At 44.8% G+C, this 27,989-nt stretch overlaps 1 protein-coding gene across 3 annotated transcripts in view; it reads left to right on the forward strand.

The window, feature by feature from the left end:
• LOC135917435 (forkhead box protein N3-like) overlaps positions 1–27,858 on the forward strand; it is a 68,558-nt gene extending 40,700 nt beyond the window's left edge. For 2 of the 3 annotated variants that reach the window (XM_065451001.2, XM_065451002.2), the window contains 9 exons: positions 493–678; positions 1,264–1,482; positions 2,757–2,905; positions 6,237–6,292; positions 9,356–9,403; positions 12,026–12,097; positions 12,919–13,009; positions 14,572–14,722; positions 17,031–27,858. In XM_065451001.2, the coding sequence (XP_065307073.2) occupies positions 493–678; positions 1,264–1,482; positions 2,757–2,905; positions 6,237–6,292; positions 9,356–9,403; positions 12,026–12,097; positions 12,919–13,009; positions 14,572–14,722; positions 17,031–17,468 (1,410 nt within the window). In that variant the 3' untranslated portion in view covers positions 17,469–27,858. The remainder of the gene's footprint in view (positions 1–492; positions 679–1,263; positions 1,483–2,756; positions 2,906–6,236; positions 6,293–9,355; positions 9,404–12,025; positions 12,098–12,918; positions 13,010–14,571; positions 14,723–17,030) is intronic. The other variant, XM_065451004.2, reaches the window with a different exon arrangement.
• Positions 27,859–27,989: the final 131 nt, after the last annotated feature.

A 27,989-nucleotide genomic window follows, 5' to 3' on the forward strand; every position in this document is an offset into this window, starting at 1 on the left:
CGCCGGTATTGGACAGCACGATACATATGCTGAGATTCAGTGAACATATCAATCGCATGTTTACCAGAGAAATTGTCAACATGGATTAAGTATGCATCATACTTCCACAGGCAGATATAATGCGCAATCACGCAAAGATCAGAATACATGGACACTCAATCTGCGAAAAAAGAGACCTGCACATTATACATACCATGTGTTGTTTTTCAATGTACCATTGTCTCCAAAACTGAAAGCTACGCTTAAGACATAGGGAAGTGTTCTGCACTTTTTTTCAGTACAGGCAGCTCTTCCTGCGCGTTTGCAAGAACACCCAGCTTTCTGCGTTATTAAGGCATTGATGTGTATAAACCCAACCGTGCCCTCTTCCGGCACAAATTATGGAGGTCTGTATGTGTGTCAGGTGAAACGCACAGATGCTGTGTACTTAGATTTGTGCAGAGATAAGTGACTGGGATTGACCGTTTCTTTCTCCTCCCTGTCCTCCATCAGGACACGAACCTGCTTCGCAAGTTAGCTGGGCCACCGTCCTCGTCGGCCAACCACCACGGGAACGGGACGATGGCAGCGGCTACAGGTAGCCGGAGCTCAGGCAGCACGACGTCGGCCACGTCGGTGGGCGAAGACGATGAGTCTCGGGAGTGGGGGCCCCCGGGACAAGTGCCCTACAACCCTCAGGTCTGGCAACACTTTGGACTTGCAGTATTCTCATACGTACGACCCGCCCCGTCATATATAGACAGCACTGCAACAATCTCTCGACTGACGTTTTTTATGTATAAATCAAATAAACTTATGAATTGTATGGTCTATCAATCCGTCAATCAATCATTTGGTCCATCGACATTTATTTTTTCGTTTACCTTATGCATACAACATACGGTGAAAAAAAATTCTGGCAGGAAAAAAGGCTGGGCTCCGTCGCAGCGAAGTTGAGCTCTTGCCAACCATACTGCAGAGAAAAGTGCTCACTTTGCTAATAGTTTCAGCTTATGCCGCCGCCAGGCACATCTGTGCATCTTGGAGTGACATAAAATTTTTTAATGTGCATTGTCAGTAATGCCCTGTAAGTAAGATGCGATAAACGGTAAATGGCCAGTTAAGCACATTGTATTAGTTTCTTCTTGATAAAGTTGAACAAACCTTGCAGTTGCTTCCGCTTCGTTACAAGTTAGGTGTCTTGCTTTCATAGTGGGCCTCGCCGTGCGTGTTGGGTCAGATGAGGTTAATGGCTTGTCGTTTTCTCTTTCCGGCTGCATGCAGGTGCATGTGACATCGAAGCCTCCGTACTCCTTCAGTTGCCTCATTTTCATGGCGATCGAAGAGTCGGCCGGCAAGGCTCTGCCCGTGAAGGACATCTATGCCTGGATCCTGGGCCACTTCCCCTACTTCCAGCGGGCCCCCACGGGCTGGAAGAACTCGGTCCGGCACAACCTCTCCCTCAATAAGTGCTTCCGCAAGGTCGACAAGGACAAAGGACAGGTGAGACAGTGGCGGGCATGGCAGCATCAGGACGCAGGAAAAATAATGGCAGGAATGCACCGTTTGCAGAATTTGGGCGACCTCTAGCGCCAGAATTGAAAACCTTGCACCTCACTGCATGATTAGAGAATAAGTGTTTCTGACAGCACATGCGATAAGTGATGTCAAAACAGCTGGTGCACTTATAGCGTAGGTTGCCTGACGCAGTTGCGCGACTTCTGTCGCCTATGATTGAGGAAAGCGCTCTCCTTTGATGGACTGTAGGTATTTGACAGTGCCACATACCGAGCAAAAGCCATTTGCAAAAGTCTGTCAGTCGACTCTTGTGCCAGGCTGTTTTTCAACCAACACTCGTCCTCAGGCTACATTTCTCCCTCTGAATGCAATGCCCCATGGAGGAAGCACAAGCACAAAGGCTTTCAGAGAACCTCTGAAAATTTAATGACCTCAGTTTTCCCTTGCATCTGGCCACCAAGCTAGAATGTAATGTTGCCATTCTATAGCCTTTACCACTGCTAGTAGGTTTGCTAGTTTCTCGGTCATCCTAGCCACTGCAGGCCTCCTTTTTCAGAATTTGTCACATCTATCCAGCAATAGATGTTATGCAAAACCTGCAAGTGCACTTCACCACACGCCTCCCTTGACGTAACCAAGGTGGTGGACCTCAGGCTAGAATCCCAAGTGAAGTGTCATCATGCGGGATGGGGATATCATTCTTGCCGCCGTCCATTCCACGTACCGTCAATGCTTTCAGAACGATTGTCTTGGCTTTAACAGCGCTGCTTGCGGGTATGCGGCCATATTGGTTAGGACAAGCTAGTTGTGTGGGAAAGCCTGCTTGCGAACTTTCACATGTCTATTTAAGCGGTGATTTTACATCTTGTATGCAGCTGCCTCATTACCCATACAGCTTATTCCCCTACACTGGCTCGTCAAGACGCTGCAGTCAGTTGGTTATAACCGAAATGAGCAGGCTAGTGGATCATTATAAGAGGACAGCTTTCTCCCAGGCTGGGAGAGCTGACCACACTGATTAGTGTAGTCAGCATTGTGTGTACACAAGTTAGTGTTTGGTGAGCTGTATATGAGGATATACCATATTTGATGAACTGCAAAGTTGCTAGAAGTGTAATTGATTGGCAGTCATTCACTTGCGAGGATTGTGTGTATGCATTGTGTGTACGCAAGTTAGCTTTTCAACTATCTGTATGTGGCAGAGGTTCATCTTTATCGCCTTCTTTTTGAGACATGCACATGTGCGTGTGTGTGCGCAGAACATCGGCAAGGGATCCCTGTGGTGCATCGACCCAGAATTCCGGCCAAACCTGCTGCAGGCCATGCGCAAGACGCCCTGCTTTCCCTACACTCACCTCAACTGGGCAGCCCCTTCGACACCTCACTCAGTGCCTTCTCAAGACAACGGGTAGGCACCGACCAGAGTGACTCTAAAATCGCTGCCTTCTTAGTTTTTGTTTTCATTGTCTCCCTAGACATTCTGGAACAAACCTCTGATGCCCAATGACCGTATGTTACGGTGATGCTTTTTGCTTTTTCCTCCCACCCCCTTGCGTGGACGGTCTGGCCAAGTCAACTGGACTGATTTTATAGACAGTGTAATGAATGGCGCATGAGGCTGATCCTGATGTCAGTGCGTGACATAATGTTCGAGCTCGTGGACAACTTTCCATGGCAACCCCCCGCAGTTGCTCAGTGGCTATGGTGTTGGGCTGCTGAGCACGAGGTCGCAGGATCGAATCCCGGCCACGGCGGCTGCATTTCGATGGAGGCGAAATGCGAAAACACCCGTGTACTTAGATTTAGGTGCACGTTAAAGAACCCCAGGTGGTCGAAATTTCCGGAGTCCTCCACTATGACGTGCCAGAAAGTGGTTTTGGCACGTAAAACACCATAATTCAATTGAATTCAACTTTCCATGGCTGTGAAGAGAAAGCTACAGAGGCAGATCATCCAAGCATGCTTTGCAGTGCCAAGTAGAGTATTTGTTTCATCATAAGACGAGGTTGCAATGGGGAACTGAAAAAAAAAGAACTTGCGTATGCACACTAATATGAAGTGATATAGAGTAGCTGACAGATGAGGCCCGGCGGGGATTGCCTGAAATATACAATTGGATGCTCCAGAAATTACTAATAAAATAATCTATGCAAAGCCATGCCACAGGGCGAAATTTGCGCTGCTGTGAAGTCATACGTTAAGGTGAAATTCACATACAGTGAAACTTCGTTACTATGAACATCACATTAACGAAGTTTTCAGATTAACAAACTTTTCCAGAAATCCCCTGCTTATAGTTTCAATGTAAAAATATTTCAGTACTACGAACTTCGGTATGCCGAACTTTTCAGAATAATGATCATCATTCAGAATGTGTCATGTTAACAACGGCTCAGTACTGCAAATGAATACTCCGAAATCTGGGGATTCTTAGATTTCTGCGTAACTTTCATGGCAGTCGAAACAGAAGGCTAGCAGAGGAGAAGGTGCAAAAAACAACTGCCAGTTTTTTTTTTAATGGCGGAGGCAATGAGGCATCTGGTTTTGCCATTGCATGCTCCGCCAAGCAAGTTTCTCCTAGCAACAGAGGCTTGTGTTTTCCTTATTTCGATGTTCTTTCTGCGCATGCCTCTTTTTTCTATGGCGCTTCTTTTCGCCTTTCTGCGGCCATACTAGCTGCGCGTAACTGTAATGTTTAAGCTAGCGAAATGTAACCTCCTTTCTCACGTGGATGCCCAGTCGCACTTTCCCGACTGTATCGTTTACACACGCTTGCTCCGGAATAGTTCAGGTGTCTGCCTCGAGCGAGACAGTTGTGTGGTGTCCATGGCAAGAATTTAGAAAAACAATCGAAAAGAAATATTGCACTTTGCGGGGGCGATGTGGAGCTTCTTCTTTGCTGGTGGTAACGCTGATGAGAATGCAGGACTCCTTTTCAGGAGCGCACTTACTTGAGTGCGCATTGCTTCCATAACTTTTCTTTCATTGCCACAGCAGGTTGTCTGCAAACATAGCAACGGTCTTTATGTTGTCTGTTATGCTGGCTAATGCCAGAGCCAGTGCAAGATCACAGCACCCACCTGCCTTATAGCATTAACCAATAGAACTAGCCAGTAAGTGTCCCTAGCAGCATACCTCAATACGTCTGTTGGGACACTAGCGCTTGAGCTTGGCCGCCATGTTTGAATGGTTCCTGCCCAATTTTGCCAAAGGTCCATTTCAGTGTTCCACTCTCCTCGCCTTACGCTGTTGGCCGAGACGGTACTGCACCGCTGTTGTCAGTGGCCCCTGTGACAAACGATGAGGAATGAAAAATAGAAGTGGGAAGTTGTGGAATACGGGCCCATGATGTCATTTTCAGTCGAATTGCAGTTACTGCATTTTGATGAATTATTATTTGAGAGCTGTCCTGTCACATTTTCAATCTCTATGCTTCAAATGGCTGTGGCTGTTTGTCTGTTAGATTTGTTTTTCGTATAGTCCGTGATGTTTAACAGTATGCAAGTTTATGCGGCATCCTTAAAATTATTACGTACGCCTTTTGGCAGCATGTAAGTGATAGAGCCCACACCTACTTTTACCTTGAGTGCCTACCAATTGTCATGTTCCCCCAAAATGTTCGTGCCTCTTCGAAGGCGTTTTATTGAAATAAGGCTATTTTTCTGGAATCAGGTGCGGACATGAATTGTTTAGCAGCACGAGGTTCTTGTGCGATAGAGCCTGAGGCAGTCGCTTGCACCAAGTGCTGCGATAAAAGCCCGAGCCGGTTTAGCGGTTGTTGGCACCCAATTCAGTGCCCTCAACTTATGCACCGGCCATACAGGTTTTTAATGCAGCGCTTGTAACCATTTGTGGAAGAAACATTGCAATTCATCCATTTAGCAGAAATCCTGTGCTTATAACTCGTCTCAAGAAATGCAACCTCAAAATCTGTTTCAGGATGCATTGGGCAACATTTATCAGCATTCCAGTTTCTGCAATCAACACTGATAAGCACTCTGGAAAATGAAGTGCTGATAAGCATTACCCACAGCATCAGTGCATCATGCCACAGATTTTGAGGATGTATTTCTCGAGATGGTGGGTGCTAGGCACAAGACTTCTGCTGTATGAATATTACTGCATTACTACAGTCAGACCCGGATATATCGAATCTGAAGGGGATCACGAGTTCTATGTATAGGTAATTCAATATAGTACTGTAAAATAGAAATGTTGTGCAATAAGTTTCAAGGGGATTTTACAGCTGTTTGTTATACTCAATAATTAATTATATCCGGGTTTGACTGTGCTAGTTTTCAATTCCACATTTGGGATGTGTGCTGTAAAGATTAATTAGGAGGTGATTAGAAATATTTTTGTTCGTTATAGTGCTAACATGACTTCGCAGTCTGTTTTACAAGTAGTGTCCACCTATTCAGTGGATGTGATGGAATCTGCGATGTCTGCCGCAAAGAGTCTTTTTGAAAGCTTGTTTCCATCAAAATAGATGACCTAGTAGAGCATTTTCTCATGGCAACTTAAAAAAAAAAGGAACATATGGTCAGGATTTCAAGAGGTGTTCCTTTTCGTGCGCCAAGTTTTGTTTATTTGCTTCAAGCTACCACATGTTACCAGCAAAACCTGTTCTATATATTTAAAATTGTAGCAGGTAATTTTTGTGAGGCTGCTCGTTCATTTATACGTGCCAATTTCGTTAGCAATTGACTTTTCTTTGTGTGTGGTCATGACCTTTGCAGTGATAAAGCCTTGTCTCCAGACCCATCTCAAGCCCAGAACAATGTTCCATCACCCAGTAAGCATCACAGACCTTTCTATTCTTTTTGTTAGTGATCGTGTGCGGGGAACATAGTGAATGTGATGTGGCGGGGAAATGGGGCGAGTGCAAGGTTTCAAATCCATGATGGGAAAAGGACACTTCAGAGCAGCTCCCAATCCATTAAGTTTGGTATAGTATTGTGTTGTTACCCTGTTATCCTTTATTTTAAAAAACAATTATTAATAGTAGAGAGAAAAATGAAGGGCAAGTGTTTTCATCTATGAATTTCATGCCATACATGAGCACTAGCATGCGAGTGCAATATTATCCATATTTAAAGTATGCTTTCGGCATACAAGTGCGCACTTGATGGCAGAACTTCTTGAAACTTGGTTTAGTGGAATCTTTCATCCCTTTAGAATGTTGCATAGTCCGTCGTTATTGATAAATGATTAACCAGTCCACAAGGGGACGCTGTCAAAATCTTGAGTGCATTTTGCTATCGCAGCACCGTAGTGTACAAACAGCTCAACTTATCGTTCCTGTTTAGTGTGCCTTTAATTTGGCATTGTGTTCTGTGACTCGCCAATTAAACAATTTGTGAGATATAACAAAGTAAATACGAAACATTTCTCGCCGATATCACTGTGTAGTTAATGTATACTTATGACTAATATCGGATATAACAAACATATTTTCACGTCAAATCTGACTTCGTTATGGCGAGGTTAAACTGCAGTGGTACATTTCAGAGCGGTGTATAATATGTTAACTGTGTCTGCTTTGTGTGTTTCTATAGATGCAGTTCCCTGAATTTTTATATCAATCTTTGTTGGCATAGTTGAGGGTTGTGGGCTTGATCCTCTAGTCTGGTTAAAATTTCACAATCTTCAACAATTTGTAATGGCATAATTTTTTTTAAAAACTTCTCCCTACAGTTGGCGGACTTTGACCTTTTCTTAAGTGCAAGACGCACTCATTGAATACTGGGCTGTGAACGCCAAACAAGATAATTTCTTTGTTCCGGTGTATTTAGATAGACGCCCCTGAAAATACTATTTTTCAAGCAAAGCGCCATGAAGGTACTAACATGTCAGAAAATAAATTGCAGTGCGACGCTTTCGGGCAGCAAAGTGTATGCAAGCTGCTCATGCCGAACACTGCTAAAAAAATCTCGAGCTGGTTTAGTGGTTGCTGGCACTCGTACCCGTGCCCTCAGCTTATGCGCCGGCCCAACACATGTTTGTGCGGCACTTAAGAAACATGAGCCCAGCCTAAATGTTTTGCTGCAGGGAGCTGTATTGGTAATGCCCAGATTTCTGCTTTCCCCCGAGACCCTGACGCGTAAATTTGTCCTTTGAACATTTTCAACTGGCTGAGCATTGGTCATCTGTGATGTCACCAAACAGTCAGTGGCAGTCACGAACTGGTGGTCGTTGATGGTGGCACTGATTCACAAGTCTACGATTCCTTCTCGGTCTTTTGCCCTTCGACTGTAACGCTTCCTTCTGTTCGTAAACACGGCATTTTATATGTACATTTTGTCCTTAATCTAAATGCACTATACTGTTTATGGAAATCTAGAAGAGCTGTGCAAAAGCCTTTGTCATTGTTGCTTAGCACAAGATGGCGTTCACCTCGAGCATTGCCGTACTCATTGATGGATTTTTCATTGATTTTTGTCAATGCTTGGTTCCACTGGTTCTGTTATCTCAAAAGCACCTGCAGAAGGTCTACACATGAAGTGCATACTTGAATAAGAAGACCCAGATATTTAATGCACTAGCCAACAAAAAAAAAGATGTAACGGGTGCGCACCCTACTGCACAACAAATTTTGTTTGTAGCTGCTGCCGTAGCTCCGCTTCCCACTTGTTTTAATTTGCGGTGCTCACTGGTGTGTGTGCTCTCACGTTTGTGTGCTAGTGTGTCTCAAATTTTTCAAAGAAATTGCCGAAGTTTAGCAACTTTTATTTAAGTGGCTAAAGCGAAAGGTTCACGAATCCATCACTCCGCGCCAAATACAACAGCTATCTCGGTTCTGTAAACTGCATCTGATGCAGCATCTGAAAGGACAAGTGTGATAGATGAATTTACAGCTCATGGAAGATTGCTAGTAGCCAGCATTGATGAATGGATGTAAGTGGCACACGATCTTGTGTACTGTGTGCAAAGAAAAATGGCATAATGTCATGCATACTGCTGTCTTCATGTCGGGATAAAAACTCAAGTGCACAAACTTGAACATCAGTAGTACAGCGGTGGCAACAATGCAGCATAAAGACCATTTTGGGGGTGACAGGATGGTGATGTTATCCAAGACTAGTGTTTTCATCATCATCATCATCGGTCTATTTATGTCTCCCGTAGGACCAAGGCCTCTCCCTGCGATCTCCAATTACCCCAACAACGGCCAAAAATAAAGGATACTACTGCAGCAGTCTTTTTTTGGATAGTCTAGTGTTTTACATAGGGCCAAATCATTTAGCAAAGCTCTTGCATACACTAGCTTTTCTGTATGTTCTGGCTTTAAATCTTCGAATGGGACAACAAGGAATAACTCGGATGTTTTCCTTGCTGCAAAGAGTCGGTCTGGCTCATAACAATATTGCATGCTTCAGTCTATTCAGAAGGCAGTCGCAGATTTGTTCCCTGAAACTCTATAAACAGCTTGTGGCTCTTCCAGCAAATGTCATTACATTCACGCGTGTAACAGCAAATTGGGGCACTTTGGTGAATTATCATTTACTGAATTATCATTTGCGGAATGCTTTTTAAAAGCATTGTGCTTGGGCACCATACTTCGAATGCACGTTAACAGGTGTTCTAAATTTATCCTCCCCCCCCCCCCCTTCCCCGTTATGGCATGCCTCATAAACCACTGTGTAGTCTCTGTATGTCAAACCTCACAATGAATTTAAATTTTTTTTTTTCAAGCTGATTCATTCTGCTGTCTGGCTTTTTCCAGTCATCGATTTTTTTTTTTCGTGTTCTATTACTATTGGATAACTCTGTAGGTGTATCATGCCAACAAGTATTTTGTTTACCGCACTTAAGCAATACCCTCTTTCTTAAAGTAAACTTAATTTTGTTATTTCAGCACTCTTCCCCTTCCTGTCGAAGAGGCTTGCAGCATCTTCAACGAAAGGTTAGCGCAGGCTGCATTGTTATTGCTGCATGTACGATACAGTCCGCTGTTAAAGGGAACACTTAGCCACTAATAAAGCCTGTGTAACTGGAACATTTTTTTTTCACCTTGACTGGAAGGTAGCAGCTAACAATCAATTTGATGTAAAAATTTGTCCTTGGGTCTTTATGCCATATCTCAGGGATACTCAATAACAGAATGCTAAATGCGTGTTCCTTCTAACAGTAGACCAAACTGTATGTTGTTGCAAATCTTGAATCAGTCTGAAGTTGGGGACACAGCTTTCTCTGTTGTGTTCCGATACTGGGATGTTGGTATTCTTTGAGCTCGGTCTTGATAGCTGTTTGCAATTTAAAACATTATACCGATGACAAATCAGATAAAAGTCATGGCTTTTCGCATGTGGTAGCTCGGTAAAAGCCAGCTTCTTTTTGCCACGTACCTTGCCAAGCTGATGGGGCCAAAATTTATTTCTTACTGTGATGGGTTCTAGGAAAGCACCTTGCTGCATTTGTGGTGTTGTCATGGCAGCGTCACTTCGTATAACGTAATTCTATTTGCAAGTAATGTTTAGTGCTGTAACAGTGCACCAGATGTGTGGTGCTGCATGTCTCGCCGTTTGTGCAATCACATGGCAGTGAAGTGGTTGATTTCGCAGCATTCAGGGCGCACGCGTGGCAGCCCTGCAGGTGCCATGACGACAATAGTCCTTGTGGTTTTCCTATTGAGCTGATTCAGGACAGCATTTAGGGGAATGCTGAAGGTAATGCCATTGTGGATTTTTCTAGTGAAGTTTACGGGAAGTTGGGGTGTCCAGCTCCTCAACCCTACTCGTATATAGAATCCTTCTTGTTTTCACCTCCCTGCTGCCTTTTAATCTTGAGGTCTAAGCAGGTGCATGACATGCTTCTTACCATGGTTATCCTCTGTCCCACCTAGGACTACTAATACTACCGGCATGCTTTGCAGCAGTGGCGGTATCGCAAAAACTCGCGAAATTGGTCTCTTGGCCGATTCCATTGCATGACAAGTCATGACAAGGCACACTGCGGCTGTGCTTTTGTAGATTGTGTCGTATGAATATGGAACCCTTGCATAGCAAGCATCTGCTGTTTGAGAAACTTGACAGGTGAGGCATATGCATGCATGCAATGAAAGCCTGAACTCTGGAATACAAGAAAACCCAACTGCACTTGCTTTCAGTATAGTTCTATAACTGTGTGCACACACTTGTACTCTACGGTCTTTTTCAACAGACTCATACAGACGGGAAGAGCAGGATCCTTAGCCAATGGCTAGTTAAGCATCCCGCACAAGAAAAATATTCAGCGATGATTATGATACTCCCTAATGTGAAATTTGAACACAGATGTTTTCATTCCGCGACATGTTGGCTGGTGCAGACAATTTGTCTTGTGTGGCCCATTGCAAAGGGAGCAAAGTGCCGTGCAACTGCCTCGCTAATATGGAGATACCAGCGCGTGTGTCGCACATGGGCACAATTCACAGCAGCAGCCGGCGACAGCCCTCCCAGAAGACGCATGCTACTCTGGCACCATCTCGTAGCCATTGTCACCACGCTACACTTTTCTTCTCTGTTTCGCCATACCCTCTTCCGCTTTCAGCCTCATGCTTTCACTGCACCCCCCTCTCTGCTTTCCTCTTCGCGTCTTTCATCCCCCGTTGCGCCCTGTGTTTTCTTTTATCCTTCGCTGCACTCATTCACTCGGTTACGCCAAGGCACGACGCCGACGCTTGCCGCAGGAACTGGCGCCTAAGAGCCGTGCTCTAAAACATAATATAGAGCCAGCTATTGGAGACAGCATCAACTAAACATTAGATAATGAGATGCGAAAATATTAAAATTTCAAGAATAATAAGAAAAGCTTGACTGTATTTCAGCGTTCACTATAAAATTGAAATGCAAATTTCTGACACCACCAGCAGTGGGTGCTGAATGCACCTGTTGGCAGTTGTGAATGCTTGCAAGCCTTACCTCACAGTTGCCAACTGTGACTGATGCTGCTGAGCAATTTTGTTGAATGACTTTGCCGTGGTTTCATGGCTTTGCAAGCTGCAGGTGCAGATCCTTGAACTTCTAATCGAAGGCTATCTGCACACAGATAAATTGAGTGATTGGTAGCGTGCTGGGCTTTGGGAGAGCAAATTTAGCTCACAGATGCTGCTCCTGTGATACAATTGCATGAGAAAGAAACGCTTAAATGTGCAGTTGGCACTTCTTTTTCATCGGAACAACGACTCGTGCGAAGAAGTGTGCTTCCAAATTGGGGATGCTTCCCCTTGGTGGCTCAGTATAGCCACATGTCAGTAAGCGTAAAATGCATAAACGCTCGTGTACCTAGATTTAGGTGCACAATAAAGAACCTCATGTGGTCGAAATTAAGTCTGAACCCTCCCCACCCTGCCACTATCTGGTCCCTTATTAGCTCTTGTGTTGCTTTGGGAGATCGAAGCCCCATAAGTAGATCAGAAATTGGGGAAAGGTTCTGTTTGGAGTGCATGATTGTGCCAGAACCCCCTAACCCGCAGTACACCTGATAACATTTGCAAACAGGATGCTGTTTGCTGAGGTACGGCCCTCTTTTTTAAAATTTTTTGCAGATCAGGACGTCGACGCTGCCGCTGCTGCAATGTTGGCTCTGCAGAATGTCCCCAGCATCCTGCCTCCTCTGAGTAAGTTTCTTGCCTCATTCGGCGAAGTTACCGTGAACGCTGATGGTAATCTTGTGGGCACAAAATAAATTGCTTCCTTCAAGTGGTGGACATTAGCTTGTTCCTTTTTGTCCATCCTCTACTGAGGTATTCTGCTCGCTTCTTTCATAGCAGTGGCCGTTTTGTGTTTTAGGCTCTCAGCTTCCACTTATATCTATCTGTGGGCTGCACTCCAAGACTAGACATCCTAAGCAATCTCCATACTGTTGATTCAGGCACCTGCATGGAAGTTGTCCAAATGTATTTCCAACATTCGTCAGCAGCTGCGAAGTACTACGAGTGGCGATAAAGAATTGTAGCCGAAGTGCATTATTTTTAACCTGATATTACCATAACACATTTAAGTGTTTGGTATTGCAAGCATTATTGTCATAGTAAATGTGATTCCAGAGGGGCATTATTGGGAAACGCTAATAAGTTAATGATGCCTGAAGCAGTTTAAACAATCTGGCCAAGGATGCATCGCACTTCGGTGAGGCACACTGACACTCGTTGTCCAGTGTGGCTTATAGTTGCACACCACACCTAGTTGCATGTGACAAATTATGAGCAGGTGGCGCTGTGCCGTCTATTATACAAACTTATTGCTGTTGAGATTGATGGCATTGCATTAATCAATATGAAAGAAGGTCCCGCAGTCCATGACTAAAGCTAGCTGCCAGAGCCGGCCTACTGTCGGCAGACGACGCCAGCAGGAATTCTCAAGCATGTTCATTGATATATGCGTTCATGTACTCAGCAGTTAGCGTGTTGCTGATGTTGTTGTGTACTTGGCCTTGAAGGTGACGAGGAGGATGATGAGGAGGAAGATGATGGCTACCGGGACTCCCCTCCAAGCCCCGTCATGTTCACCAAGAAGCACCTCAGGCTACGGTGAGTTTGCTGTGTCATCCTTGCAGCTAGGGTGCTTAACTCTAGCGTCTTGACTGTAGCGCAAACCTCTTTTTTCAAAGCCTCGTTGATTGGGTAAATTTTGTGTGTGGTGTGCTACAGTATTTCTAGTAGTGGCAAGGCAATTTTTTATTTACTTTATGTTCGATAATTTGTTATATTGAGGTTCAGCTGTATGCGTCTGCCTCTGTATGTTTCTATTGGCGCCTGTCATACCAGAAAATGTGTTATAATTCATGTGTTGTATACGTTTGTGTTATAACTTGTGTGATATGTGTGTAATGTTGAAGTTCAGAAGTTCTCCGCTGTAATAATTTTCTATTCTGTATAAGCATGTATTAGCAAAATTTTTTACAATAGTTTTAATATTCAGCACAGACTGCAAGAACTCCTCAACCCTGCCCACAAGGCGGCTTTTTTTTTTTCTCACACCCTCGGCACAACGCAGAATAAAGTGAATTAAATTGAATTTTCAATGCCTAGAAAAAATTAAAGGAGTAATACAGCTTCCCCTGTTTGTGACATGCAACCTTTGACCTGAATGCAGAAATCTATTGTTTCCATTTGCACAAATCACGCAGAGCTGTGCCTGACAACTTGGAAGTGCTGAAAATTGAGTACCGTACATGAGTTCAATGTAGATTCACGGGGTAAAGACAAATCACAAAGGGTAAAGTCAGGGTCATCGTCCATCATCATATTGAAGCCAACTTCTCCTTTTCTAAATCTACCCTTTAGAGCAAGCCTTAGCTTGGGTGCTCCTATCTAAATACATGTAAAAGGAAAATTCGTCTTTCTCGGCAACCAGTGCACTAAATTCTACAAGGCTTGTTGCGTTCAAAAGAAAAGCTTAAAATCTAGTGACTGTTGGTTTAGAATTTTTTATTTAGATAGTCATTTTTTATTAAAAATTAGGAAAAATCTCATTTTCAGAAAATGAAATTAAGTTTACAACTCCATAACTCTGCAATGAAAATTGATATCATAATTCTGTAAATTGCATATAGTAGTACATCTAAAGTGGACTAAGTTGATATGTCACACACGGTTCTAAAGAAATTTAAATATGGGAGTACTTTTGCAGAGCCCTTGTACACAGTGTAACGAATTCATGTAAGATATAAATTGCCATATTAAATTTGTCCGACTTGAATGATCTAATAGTTCTCGGTTACAGAATTGTGATATCTGCTCTTGATACAGACTGATTCATTTGTTAACTTGGTGCTTCTGTTTTTCTTAACTTCTGTATTTTTGAAAATTCTTGTAACATTAAAACTCCAAATCGGAATTCCGCTACCAACAGTCACTACGATTTACCTTTCTCTCTCAAATACAACAAATTTCATTAAGATCGGGCCAGATATCTCGGAAAAGTGTTTTTGCGTTTTACATGTATTTGAATAGGCCGCGTCGGAGTTGGGCCCGAGCTAAAGCTTCCTCTTAAGTCGTGGATTTTCCTGCCGAACTCATCTGATTGTTGAGCTGACACACCCGTCGCGTGTATTATCTCAACTGGGTCCTGCTCTTTTTTTGTTCTTCAGCAATCGCAGCGCCGAGATGACGCAGACACCGGTCGGTGCCAATGCAACGGTGATCACGAGCAGCCCCAGCGAGGATCACACGTACAGCGCCTCGCTCTCGAACGGCCTTGGTGGGGATTCGGGCAACACTTTGTATCACATCTCCATTTCCGTGAGTGCTTCTGGTTTGTCACTCTCGATTGAAAAGGCTTTATTTAAAACATGGCCGTTGAAGTAGATTGGCAAGATTACACTTTTGAAACTCTGAATGGGCTAGCGTTTTCATGAGTGGACAGGAGGCTTGCCAAGCAAGGAATGGTGCAGAAGACGGAAAGGTTGCTAAGAGTCTGAGTTCAAAAATTTCTGCACTAGTTTCTAACGTCACAGATTTTAGCAGCATCTGTTTGGGGAAAGGAAGTTGTTTACCGATGTGATAAGAGAAGAACCTCGTTCATGTGCTTTGCGAAAAAAACAGTGTGAGAAGAAAAAGTATTAACCTGGAAAACGTATGTTCCAAAGTCACTTAAAAAATTTGGCAAACTCAACTGTTGTTGACCCCTTCGTAATGCAAAGCATTTCGACGCACGCGGAGCTTGCAGGGCCGAGCGGCCTGAGCAGCATTTTCGTTTTTGTAGGTTCAGTAAGCGTACATTTGCACTCCTGGAATTCAGCCTACGATAGCAGCATCTTCTGGTGGGATATTTTGCCAGGAAGATCTTGTGTGCTTTCTCGGCAAGAATTGTTATGGCATGAGCTAGTGATGTGCAAGCTGCCCGAAACACGCGTTGTTGTTTTCCTATTGTGTAGTGTTTTAAGAAGCCGACAGAAGACGAAATAAAGCTGGTGAGCGATGCTGGAATTCAGTGTCACCAGAGCGAAACACAGTGCTCATTTTGTGCGACCTGCAGCAGGGAATGGTGGCACGTTTTGGTTATCGCCTATTAAAAACATGCAGCACGCTTCCAGCGGCACCAAAGCACGCGCGTCGTGAAACAGATGTCTAAAGATGCTTCTCGCGTACCTGTTGTGGGGTTTCGTACATGCTCTTGGGTCTAAGGAACGACAACAATACAGTGGTGCAGGCAATCACAGGGACATTTATCGTGCCATTTATACACCAGTCTGGCCAGCCAAATTATCACCAGTCGGACACATCAACGGGCACGCGACAAATTGGGAGAGTTCGACTCACCGCTACTGGATAGCGAGCAAATATGTTCACCGCCATGCTAGACACCAGTGCCTAATTGTTCGCGTGTACGATCATGCGAACGGTGGTGCCTTCGAATGATCGTGTTCATCCATTTCAATGTCCTGCTCCGAAGCCTTTCGCAGGACACTCCCACGAACCGTTTACAAACGCGCAAAATGTCTACGCAGCTAGCCGAACCCAAGCAAAAGAGACAGAGGCCACACCCTTTTGAGCCCAAATAAGCTGGTAGCTAAGTGGTGCCATCTGTCGTATTTTTCTGCAACTACACCGACCGCCTGCGGTGCTCAGCTACGTGGTGAAGCCTGATTACAGGAGATGCGAGAGCTTCGTGGGGAAAGTAACATCAGGGGAGGTGCGAGAGTTGACTGTCCCCACACTGCGAATGCAATGTGCAACAGCCAGCCCGCAAGGACATTTGCTGGTACCGGAATGTGAAACCGAGGGTGTGTCAGCATTTTCCGGTGACACAGGCAGGCAAACACTGCGGGGAAGCTGCCACGGCAGGCACCTAATGCTCTTGATAGCGCCTGCCTCGTGCCTTGTTCACATTTGCATACAGCAGCAGAAAAGCGCAACGCACAATCGCAGGTTGTTGATGTACAGAAGGTTGGTGCCAAAAGACTACGTTTTCCCAGTATGTATTAACCAGTGAAAAGGAAGCGTAACTGTATTGGGTCGCTTTTGGTGTTCTTGATCGTGAACGTTTGCGCCACAAAATCGTACAAAGTGAGATTGCATCAGCGAGGTCCCGCTGTATTTCATTGCAATTGCAAGTAAGCAGAGCCTTGGTTAGTCCTCAGGATTTTCTTTTTTTTTCCATGAAGTGCACCTGGGTACGTGAAAGTACCTGTACCATGTCAGCTTTTCTCCCTTTAAAACTGTTGCTTGCTGTGGTGAGTTATATGGCCGAAAACATGGCATTAATATGAAACATACCCGATAACTTTCAACTTCGCTGCACAGTTCAGTTGCACTGTTTCAAATTCACATCATTGTTATGTGCTGCCGAAGTGTCCCACAGCAGAATGATCACCCAGGGTATCAGCTGGTTGGCTCGTGGCCTACCAGCGGCTGTATTGATTAGGGAATCTAAACATGTCTTTTTGCTTTTGATTTGCTTTCTCCTGTCATCGCCCTGGCTACGAACAACCAATCACGCTGAGAAGAGGGCATGCACTCTTGCTTTGTGAATGCTCTGAATGTGCTGCCACGATGTGTCCCCTGCAACCGCATTCTCAATGTGTCCCGCTTCTTGCTGCTGTTTCAGCCGGTCCGAAACCTGGGGTCATCGCCGGCAAAGAAGGAGCCAGAAGAGCATCACGACAATCTCCAGGAGGAGAACAGCAATGGCAGCATCGGTTCCAGCAGTGGAGGAGGACTCGGCAGGCTTCCATTGTCATCAGTGCCTCCGCGCAAGCGGAGGGCTGCCCTGGCTGCAGCAGCGGCACTCCCGCGCAAGTCGAAACGTCAAGCAAGTGCGGCTTCCGCACGCAGCCGAAGCGGCGGCAGCTCTGCCGCAACTTCTTCCGCTTCCTCTTCATCCATAATAAACAGCAGCAGCCACAGCAGGAACGACGTTGAGGACATGGCGGAAGGCGCGGCACACGCGCTTCTCAACCTGGCAAAGGTGGCGACGAGCCAGCAGCAACTTATGCTGCAAAGCAAGAGTTCTTCTCTGGTGGGGGGTGTACGGGAACGGCGGTGAGAGGCTGCAGTGAACAACCTGTGGATGTGCCGACCTGACTTTCGAGCTGTTCGTCATCTGGAGCAGAGGAACGAAGAGCCGACGTAGAGCTGGTTTTTTTATCGTCGTGACACGGTGGTGGCAAAGCGAATTTCCGAGACGGTGTTACGTGTTATGCTCGGGCGACGCAGTTGCGGGGTTGCCTTTAGGCACGAGGACACGCGGCGGTGCCCACTGCCTTGTTGGCTTGTTGTTGTTCTCTTTACCCGCTGATTTTAGCCATTTCTTTTCTCGTTGGCATTCAAAGCACGGGTCTTCTAACGTGCATTCCTTAATGGGGCTGCACACAGCACTTTGCAAAGAGCAAGAGCACAGGACTCTTTACCAATTGGCTTCTTTCTTATCAAGCTGGCGACATACTGCGAAATTGTTGCTTGTTGAAAGAAAGTAAATGTCAATTTGTAATGCTCAGCTTGGTGAAAGGGATGAAAGTGCAACAACTAAATGCCGAGGCAGTAGCAGCAAGCACTTGGCGGGTAGCAATACAAGTACTACTTGAGGAGCATCATGAATCTTTATGCCCGCCTCCCTCTGTGGTAAATGACAAGCAACACTGGCCATTTGTACGGGTCAGTGTATGGATGCTTGTTTTACTAGTTAACAGTTGATTGCATTAAGATTTCGCTTTCACTCATTTTTTTTCCCATCTCTGTGCTCACGTGACAACCTAGTATGAACTCGTGGAGTTTTGGACACTGGAAACGAGACCCATTGCGTACTGGCAGTACTTCTTGTTTGGTGCTTTCGCGTAATTGCTTTAGTTTTTCTTAAAACCTTCATCTTTCTTACGGTAGCTTCACAAGTAGCGGCTGCTGTTGTTGCACGGCAATTTTGGTTTTCTTGATTTCTAGCTCAACTCTTCTTGCACGCTTTAGACCAGCGAATTCATTCAGGTGCCAGAAGAATAGCATTGGCACTGCAGTCATGTCGCAGATTTTTTTTTTTTTTTTTTTCTTACGCATCCTTGTATCAGAAGCAAGAAAATGCTGGGGGAAAAGTACAACATCCTCTGTATACTCTGGCCCTGCATACTAGGTCATACCAACGGTTTTTTTTTTTTTTTTGCCTTAAAAGGCTCGAATGCTACTGTTCTATGAGCAAGTAGATACTTTAATTGGACTGTGCTTGCCTAAAGTGAAATCCCAGAGGGGCTGAAATTTCAATAGTTGAACCTACGCTAAGTGCCATAAACTTTGCCCATAAATCAATCCAGTTTCCTGCAGCTTTATGTGCTTGGCTTTGCCGATAGAAAAATTGAGGTACGCACCATTAAATAAATCCGCACAGGACCGGCACCGTTCGTTGCTGTGTGACAAAAGCACATCCTTAAGAGCATAATGATTGCCATTATCATTACCAGAGTGCATTTTTATTCCATGAAACTTCAATATACTGTGGGAGGCACGTCCTCGTAGTGCCCCTGCATTGGAATTCAGGAAATTCACAGAATTTCTGAATTCTGAAGAAATGCACCTTGAATAGTGTAATATTAAGGAGTGCAGCTTTTGGACTTTAAGGTGGGTGTAACACTTAAAAAATACACCCAGATAAGTTTAATCTGTTTCAGTGGGTAGCATTTCTTTTAACCGACACTTAAGTGGCTGTAGGGAAAACACAGGGAAGGCAGGAGACGGAAATTCGAAGCGATGAGCAAAACTAGAACAAGGTAAAAGTGGGAGTTCACGTTTCAACAAGTGGACTTGTCTTTTTCAAGGCGGCATATGCTTTCCCCTGCACATTATCTTTGCAGATTGCAAACAGTTTGCAAATTGGCTTGGACGTTCTATTCAGTGCTCCACCTTGCTTGATAAATGTGGATGGCAGGAATCATCGCCACTTGACAAAAAATAGTCCCTGCGCTTTATTGACACTCTCTGGCAATCCTTGAGATGCATAGCATCTTCAATCAAGGGCCTTAAGCATGCTCGACTCTCTGAAGTGCAGGAAGAGCTTCAAGTTGAGGACTGTTTGAGAAAGCGGGTTACTGTAATTGCACGAGTTCAATTCTTACTTTGTTTTCTCTTCTGTAGTTACTGCACCTAGCACTGTATTGGGGAGCCAGGCTGCAGTTCTAATGATAAACTTCTCGCAAAAGCAGCTCGAACTGGTGTGTAGACTTCACAGTGCTGGGATCATCTATTTAAGCACCTGAGCTGGGGGCACAGGCCAGCACTTATATTGTAGTTTGCAAGTGGGCTTGCCCACGTAGATGAAATGCGAAGCAGTGGAACAGCATTGGCAGGCCTAACAAGGGCCCAAATTTGCAGGTCGAGTTGCGCTGCTGATAGATAAGACCTAATTTGAGATGACAGATTCAGTTCAATTCGGTTTATTTCCTTCTTATGCAAAAAATAGAAGCAAGAGCTAAAGGCCATCACATGTGGTGCAAATAGCATTACATGTCCTGCACTTGCTGTTCCTGTTTAGCACTTACTGCCTGTGGCTTCGTATCAAGCTATAATTGTTTGCAACTCTTCTTTTTTTTCTTATCTGCGAGCTTTCGCCGGTAATTTTTTTAGTTATAGTGCAAACTTCTAATTGTCTTACTTATTTTCTTCTATATGCAGTTGAACCTCAATAACGAAATCAGCGGGAACGCGAAAACGTACACTTTTGCGAGAATTTCGATGTTTTGAAATACGACGGCACAGATAGGCAATGCGTCGCAGAATGAAACTTTACTGTCAAAATTCCGTTAGCCTAGATTGGCAAGCTCTGCTCGAGGATATAGAACCGCATTGCCGACAGTACAAAGTGCGTTGCATGCGTCGATCAGCAGCGGCAGCACCGCCATGGAGCAGTATTCTCGGTCAATTGCTTTTCGTGATACGATGACTTTTGCAACGTTTTGCGTAAGCCGGCACCAGACGCAGAGCAACAGCGCTCCACGCGTGCAGCAGCATTTTTCCGGTGCACACTGTCACCCATAGGTGCCGACACGTCCGGTGCAGAGTGCGCAAATGATCGTACCTTGTATACTCAAAAGCGATCGATCGAGATTACAGCAACTTGGCGCAAATCTATGCCTGGCACCTGATCCGCACGTGATGCCTCCGGAGTGGCACCAAAATCGCCGTTCTTGAAGCAAGGGATGCACGTTCCCCGAACAATAGCTCAATCACAACGCAATACGTGGTACTCCATACTGCGACCGCCGTCTCAAGCACCATAAACAATTCCACATCAGTGGCACATAGATTTCCATGTTTTTGCTCCATTCTCCTCACCAAGGTGCACATTACGCACTACACTAGGTGTGCAAAAGCCGTCGTCACATGTCGGTAGTGACATGCGTGCCGCTTCAAGCTGTCAGTCAACAGACAGGATGGCAGGCATGACATGTTTCCAGCACACGTGATCGCTTCTGACGTTTGATTGTTTTTGTTAACATAAATGGCGGCATATAAGTGTAACGTGGTTGTATTTACGCAATTTTAGTGCAAAGGAATTGCATTTGAGCACATTTTGGAGCTTGCTAGCCTTGCGCGAGTAGGTAATACGCGTAGTTAATTTCCAGCAAATTTCATTGATTTGAGATTGTAGTACAGTGGCACTTCACTGTCAAGAGGTACGATATCCATTGAATCAGGTTGTTCACCAGGGATACGAAAATCTTTTATTGTCGCGAGAATTTCGTTGTCACGGGATTTCGTTATTGCGGGTTTCGACTGTATATGGTTTCCTTAACTCGTGTGTTGTGGTCCGTAGGAGGCTCCTGCTCTTTCATTCATAATTTGTGGAGGAGGAGGTTGAGGAATGCTCCCATGTCTCGTGTCTGTTTTTTTATTATTAGTAGTATTATGTTAATTCCCCCCCCCCCCTTGTTACTTCCTCCTTTGCTGAAAAGCTGCATTTGCTTAAGTAAGCCGAAATTGGTCTATCCTTTTCTTTTTATATTTATGTCAGCTTTCCTGCTTCTTATCGATTGTTTTCTGCAACACGCCTCTGCAACAGACTACTCTCCAGAGACAAAATAGAATGACACAAGATGCACCATTTGCTTGACCCCAGCTCCATCACCTCCATCCTAATCCCCCTTCTCTTTCTCTCTCTCTCTTGTAAAGGCCTGTGATGTTTAAGGCCCATGATTTTGTAGGCCTTCGCAGTTGAAACAAGGCTAAAAATTTTTAAAGGCAATAATGTGCGCTCTCAAGCACAAACCTGTAATTGTGACGTCAGTGAGAGCAGGCTGTGCTATCTAATCGGGAGAAGTCGGAGGCAGCGATGAGAGGTGTTTAGATGATGGCAGTCCGTGTGTTGAGCGTCCCCAGAGTGGCGGCGCTAGGGCATTCCATCACCCTAGTGACCGAGTGGAGTTGCGAGGCCGCCTATCTTTGAGCAGCGTTGACTTACGATTGACTGCGAGTGAGTTTTTTGTGCGACCCTTCCACACGAAAGTTAAACCATACACAAGACAGTTAACCGTTAAATTTTTAATGTTCATTTGCTGTTCCTGTTGGCCTCGTAATCTCCCTCAACCAGGATTGGACGAGTGAATCTAGAAAATGCTCATCAAATGGCTGTGCAAGCATGTACATAAGAAAGGAAGGTGTGGGGCAATGGGAGACGGAGGTGCACGATGCCACCCGACAAAAGTAATAAGGCATGGGATGATGGAAGCTGTAATATATGAGATACAAAGGATTGCTGGCGGCACTATAAATAGTTGCAAATGCTATAGTATATATACATATATATATATATACACATTATTATATATATATATACATACACATGCACACAAAGAATAGATCTACATAATCTAAATGTTATAAATGCCTCCTCTAGACATGCAGCACTACATCACAGTGAATGGTTCACGCAGAAGGAAAACGTTTCGGAAGGAAGAGTGTGTGTGTGTGTCCCTATTACTTGCTCGCCTTGTTTCCTGAAAACCATGGCATACCGCGACTAACGCTCCAATATCCTTGGTAGCTTTTCTTTTTTTCTTCTTTCAGTTCTTGCAATCAGAAGAGTGGCTTTGATGTACCGTAGCAGCATTTGGCACGGCGGTTCCGTATAACCTTGTGGTTTGTTTGACTATTTCAGCACGAGTGTTTTGTTCTGATACAGGCTGCTGATAGTTGAGTGCACGTCATTGCACGGTGTGTTAGTAGGCAGGTGCTTTTTTTTTCTTTCTCTCTTTGTAATATCGCAAATGTCTCCAGATGTAGGTGCACTTTCGTACTTGTAGAGATTGGGTCGCCCCTGCTTTTAGAGGATAGAATTGCGTGTGCATTTTTCGTTTTCATTCTTATTTTAGATGACTGGCCATCGACGGCACGTTGTGTGACGGAAGCCTAGATGCGTTGCAGTACAGTTTGCACATATGTTCACACACACGTGGTTTTTCTATGCTTCTCCTTTGTGACTGCGCTTTCTTTGCTGAAATGGGGGAATGTGTCTTGTCGGCTACAAAAACCACCCACGCCATGCGCACCCAAGCACGGGACAGCCTTGATTCGATGTCGGACAGTGTTTGTTGTATACCTTTGTGTCAAAACGGCCCGGCTTTTTGCCTTGTCTGAATTGACCGTACAAATATTAAGGTGCCGATCTTGCGGAGCGCTCCTGTATGCATCGAGACGAAACCGTGTCACCGCGAACAGAACGCTCACATTCAGATGTCTGCTGTGGTCGACGTAGCAAAGACAGCAGAGGAATGTTGGCTTGCAAAAAAAAGCTTGATCATCTACTGTGCCCCAGTTCCGAAAGTGCGACACCGAAAAATGGCACACGTGGAAGCGCTTCACATTGTCGGGCCATTACACTCTTCGAAGCTTCTGCATTTTGTGTGTGCGTGTGTGTGCAGCGCAGGACTTTAGTTTTGCCAGCGTGTGTACTTCTCATCGCATTCTCAGCCATGTCCAGAGCACTTCTTGTGTTGTCTCCGGGCGGGACAGAAGGCAGTGTTGGTGCGGACGTTTCTGTGGAGATTCAGTTTGCAACGACGATGCATCTATACGAGAAGGAGAAGTTTGCATCACTGAGCTCAAGCCTGTGGTTGCACGCAGTATTATGTGCACTGTGTTTTTTGCCAAAAGTCTAAGCACTGTTTCTTTGCAGGAGTGAGACAGCAGAGTCTCTGGGTTTTTTGCCCACAGCAGAAGGTCTTGTTGGGTATGGGCGCTTGCGTCCCGAGTTTTGCTTCGAGGAGCACAATGTTGTTGGTGACACCAGTGAGGGTTTTCAAGCTGTTGCAAATGAGGAGAGAGAGATTCTGTGCCAAAAGCGTCAACCACGGCGTGGTTAGTTGATAGGAGGTGGAGAAATGTAGGTGACAGTAGTAATAACACGAACACCACCTGTACAGAAACATTCTTTCCACCAGTTCAGTGTTTGTTTTTCTTTTCCCCTGTGTCACTTTGTATGTCTTCAATGAGAGATTGAGCATGGAGGTGGCGTACTAACCATGGGTGTACAATGGAAAGCATGGGCACAAGGTAGCACAGTGCTTGCGGCGACGTCTTGCAATGCTGCGTTCAACCAAAGTGTGCTGGACTTCTTTTACAGTGACGAACTGTATTCCACTCAATCCACAGCTATAAGCTTACAGGCACAGCGACATAATAATCGTGAAAGTGTCCTTGCATCTTTCTTTTTCCAAAGAGGAAACTCGTGCAATGCAAGAACATTGCTAGTGCAAGACGGTTGACTTCCCTCCGCATCGCAAGGTGTTGCCACGAGCATTGCTTCCCCCAAGAGTGTCTCCCAGTATTTTTACATACAGCTGTGCTAGTACGTTGTCGCTACGCTAAGGCCCTCTAACGTTGTGTCTGTGTGAGTGCGTGTGTGTATGGATTGTTGAGTGCTTGCAGTGTTCCAACTCTGCAGGGAGAAAAAGCGGCTTCTCTGCTTTATGCAGAAACGTTGCTACTGCTGCAGCGCAGCTACTATCCCGTGTGTGTACATTCGTTCCTAACCTGTAGAAACGGTGACTGTCTGTACGTCAGGCAAGCGGTGAGTCTATCCTATGCAAAAAAAGACTGTTTTTCTCTTCCTCTCACTCGGGCTGTTGGTAGCGCCTAAATCTTGCCAGCCTGGCAGCAAGGTTGCTGGAAACGTGAGAAGTATGAAGGTGTTGATGCTTCCTTTGCGAGTTTTGTCGCATGTTCCCTTTGGGCTGTGTTTGTCTGGCAGCCTCTCCGCGTGCTTTTACTACTAACGAGTTGCTGCATGTTCCCTCTGGGTTTTAGCAATAATCAACAAAGCAATCATCGCTAGTAAAGTGTATGTGTACCGAAACATCGAGACGCACCAACGGGAGCAGGCTCGCAGAGCTCCTCGTTATAAACGTACACTTTTATTGCCCAGCACTTTGTCTTCTTTGTCTGTATTATTTTCTTTTTTTGAAGATCTGTTTGAATGTCATGTGCCTGATGCAACAAACACTTCATTTTGGCTTTCTGAGTTGCTCGTCTTTTTTCTTCCTCGCTTAGAACGTTTGTGTGTGTAGGAGATGTTATGGCGAAGTTAGAACAAGCCTTGTAATACAAAACCAGTTGTCTCATTTGTTCTCAGGTTTGGTGTCAATCTTGGATGAAGATGGCAAAACATCATCTGTGTGTGTGTGTGCGCTTTGCTTGACTTATTGCACCAACCACAAACATTAGTAGCAAATTGCTACACCTTGGCACCACGTGACTGCAACGGAAGGTGACCGGTACACTTTACTGATGAGACACCCTGGCAGCTGTTGCAATGGCATGTGTGTTTGTGTCACCTGCCTTAGCAACAGTGTTTGACAACCTATGCAGCTGTGTAGTCGGACATGTCTTATCGTTTCTCAGTTCCAGCTACATTGAATTTCCCCATTTTTTTATCCCCCCTTTGCAGATACACCTCACATCACAAACACTAGTTGTTTAGGTTGTGCACATTACGATTATTGGCATACACAAGTAAATATAGGCTGCATTACCTTGGCCGGCCACTTTGCACAGCTATTGCGCTCTGTAAAGACTCAAGCAAGTGTCGCACAATGTCGGAGCGACACAATATTGGCTGCTTCCCATGTTGTGGAAAGTTACTTGAGAAAGAAATTGCCATCTTGCCAGCTGTAGCAAAGTGGTACAGAGGGAGAGGAACCATTCGAGCAGTAGCAAATGGTTGCAGGACACCATACTTCTGGCTACTGAGAAACTTTTCTCATCTTGGCACTCCTTCCACCTGTCATCAATTTCCAGAAAAATCAACCTGTGGTTTCAAGATCCACGTATTTGAACGCATGACCTGGTCAAACCGCCACGCGATTACGGTATAGTGACGATAAACACTGTGCCTGTTCAGAAGTCACTTTCACCAGTCGCCAGTCTATGCACCCATATGCACTGGTCCACACTGCAAAAATAGAGTATGAGTTGGTGCATATATGTTTCAGCGTTGGCGTTTCGTTAAAGTGTTATGGTGGCAGAACAAACCAGCAGCAGCATCTGGTGGCGTTTCGACAATGCTCTCAACTAAAATGCATGGGCCTCCATTTGCATACTGCCACTGCATGCTGTCATCTGCTGGTGTGAGCAGTCTTAGTACTGAAGAAAATTCTTATGCGTTCTGGACCAGAATAATACAACGGCTCCAATGCTATTCCCTCTTGCACTTCATCAGTAGCTTGAGTGGCTTGACTGGCACTCGTGCTTACATTATCGTTGCGATAGCCGGTCGCGAATTGTGCACGTTAAAAAAAGTAGAGTCGACTAAGAGGAGTTTATACATATTACCCTGATTTGAATCTCTCTACCGGAATGGCTGTTTGCATCTGTGTTCTATTGTTACACTAAAACTAAGACACAGAAAGGTATATCCGCTAGGTAAAATGCTCTAATAATTTAAGAAGCTTGTAATGTGGCCGGCCATAAGTACAGTCTCGGATGGCACCCATTTTGATTTAATCAATGTGCAACTAGAGTAGAAGCCTGTTGCCATGTTCACAAGAATGTATGAAAAGCATGTTTTCCAGTGAAACATTACAATCCAAACCTCATGTTAAAAGTGGGGTACTTCCGGCGGTCACTCGTCGCACTAGTAAAATTGCGGAAATCGAACGAACGAGCAACGCATCAGGTTATCTTTTTTTTTAAACGTGGCCTCAATGACAATTACTGCCAAAATCCATGAAAGCTGCGTTTCTTCACAGCTTTTTCTTTTAGCTAACTGTGTTGGTGTTTTGGTCATGTCACTACTGAAGTTCCAGAGACTACTCGCTTTGATCTATAGTGCCTCTCCCCCAATTTCTTTCTTCTCATTTCTTGTGAGCTGAAGGGAATACACCTATTACCCTTCTTGTGACAAATTCCACTGCTCTTTCTGGAGGTGCCGCCTCGAACCTGAAGTGCTCATGATGATGCTCGTATTTCATAAATCTGTTTTGCCAGAGAAAAGCTAAATGCTCTGTGCCAAATAGTGTTGCATGTTCACACGTAGCCACTCTACTATTCCAGTCAAGTTGTTCCTCTGCAGCTACCAGGTTACGAAGGTTGCAAAAGTACATCGCTAGTGTTACTGACATCTAGTACATTGCTCTCATCTGCTGTGCTGCCGTCATCTTACTTGCTCAAGCTACTTGTGGAACAGTTCTTGTGGCTAATTAAAACACACTGTAGGTTATCTAAAAGAAAAAACCGTGTCTGGAAAAATTGTAAGAAAGATGTCGTGAACAATGCTACAGAAAAAGAAAAGGTTATCCTCCCGGTTGTAGCAGACTGCTAAAAAGGACTCGTTGCAAAGGACACGGAACCGAGTATCTCGTAGTCATTTCCCAGCAATCGCGTGGATGGAGATTTGTGCCGAATGCACAGAGAGCAAGCTACCATCGCTTGGGTTGATCTTAAATGACCCATGGCTAACAAGTTATCCGCTACGGAGCAAGAAGATGAAAAGTCTACTCCAGAATGATCAATGGCATTTGTCCATTGTGAGGAAGTGCAGTTTTGGCAGATCATGCAAGAGGCGTGTGTATAGGAACTGGAAAATTGGAAAGACGATGTTGGCCAGGACGGGCACATTACTGCGAGCAACCACGCCAGTGTTTTGTGTGTGTGTGCGCGTGTGTGGATGCGTGTGTGTGGTTTCGGATCTGTGTAAATACGGCGTCTATACTGTTGTTGAAGACAAAAAGAAAATAATGTTACGATATGCACATTTTTTCTAAACCGAGCATTAGTCTCTCCGGTTTCTGTAGGACAGTCCTGTGTCGATGCCAATACCATTGCCAAACCACAGCTGATGGGATTGTGTCTGCTGCATATTTTAGATAGAATGAAAAAAGGGACACCTTTTTTTTCTTTTATTTTTCTTTTTTAACTGTTTGAAATGAAGAATGTATTTCAATAAATAGAGATGTGTAAAACTATGCGTGGTGATCATTCCTTTTTCTTCTGATCTTGAATTCATCTTGTGCTCGTACTAAGGTCACAGATCAGAAGCCTTAGAACCAGATCACAAGATAGCAACGAGTGAGGTCCACTGTTTTACATGAGCGGA

This window comes from Dermacentor albipictus, chromosome 7 (assembly GCF_038994185.2).
Source record: "Dermacentor albipictus isolate Rhodes 1998 colony chromosome 7, USDA_Dalb.pri_finalv2, whole genome shotgun sequence".
Lineage (NCBI taxonomy): Eukaryota > Metazoa > Arthropoda > Arachnida > Ixodida > Ixodidae > Dermacentor > Dermacentor albipictus.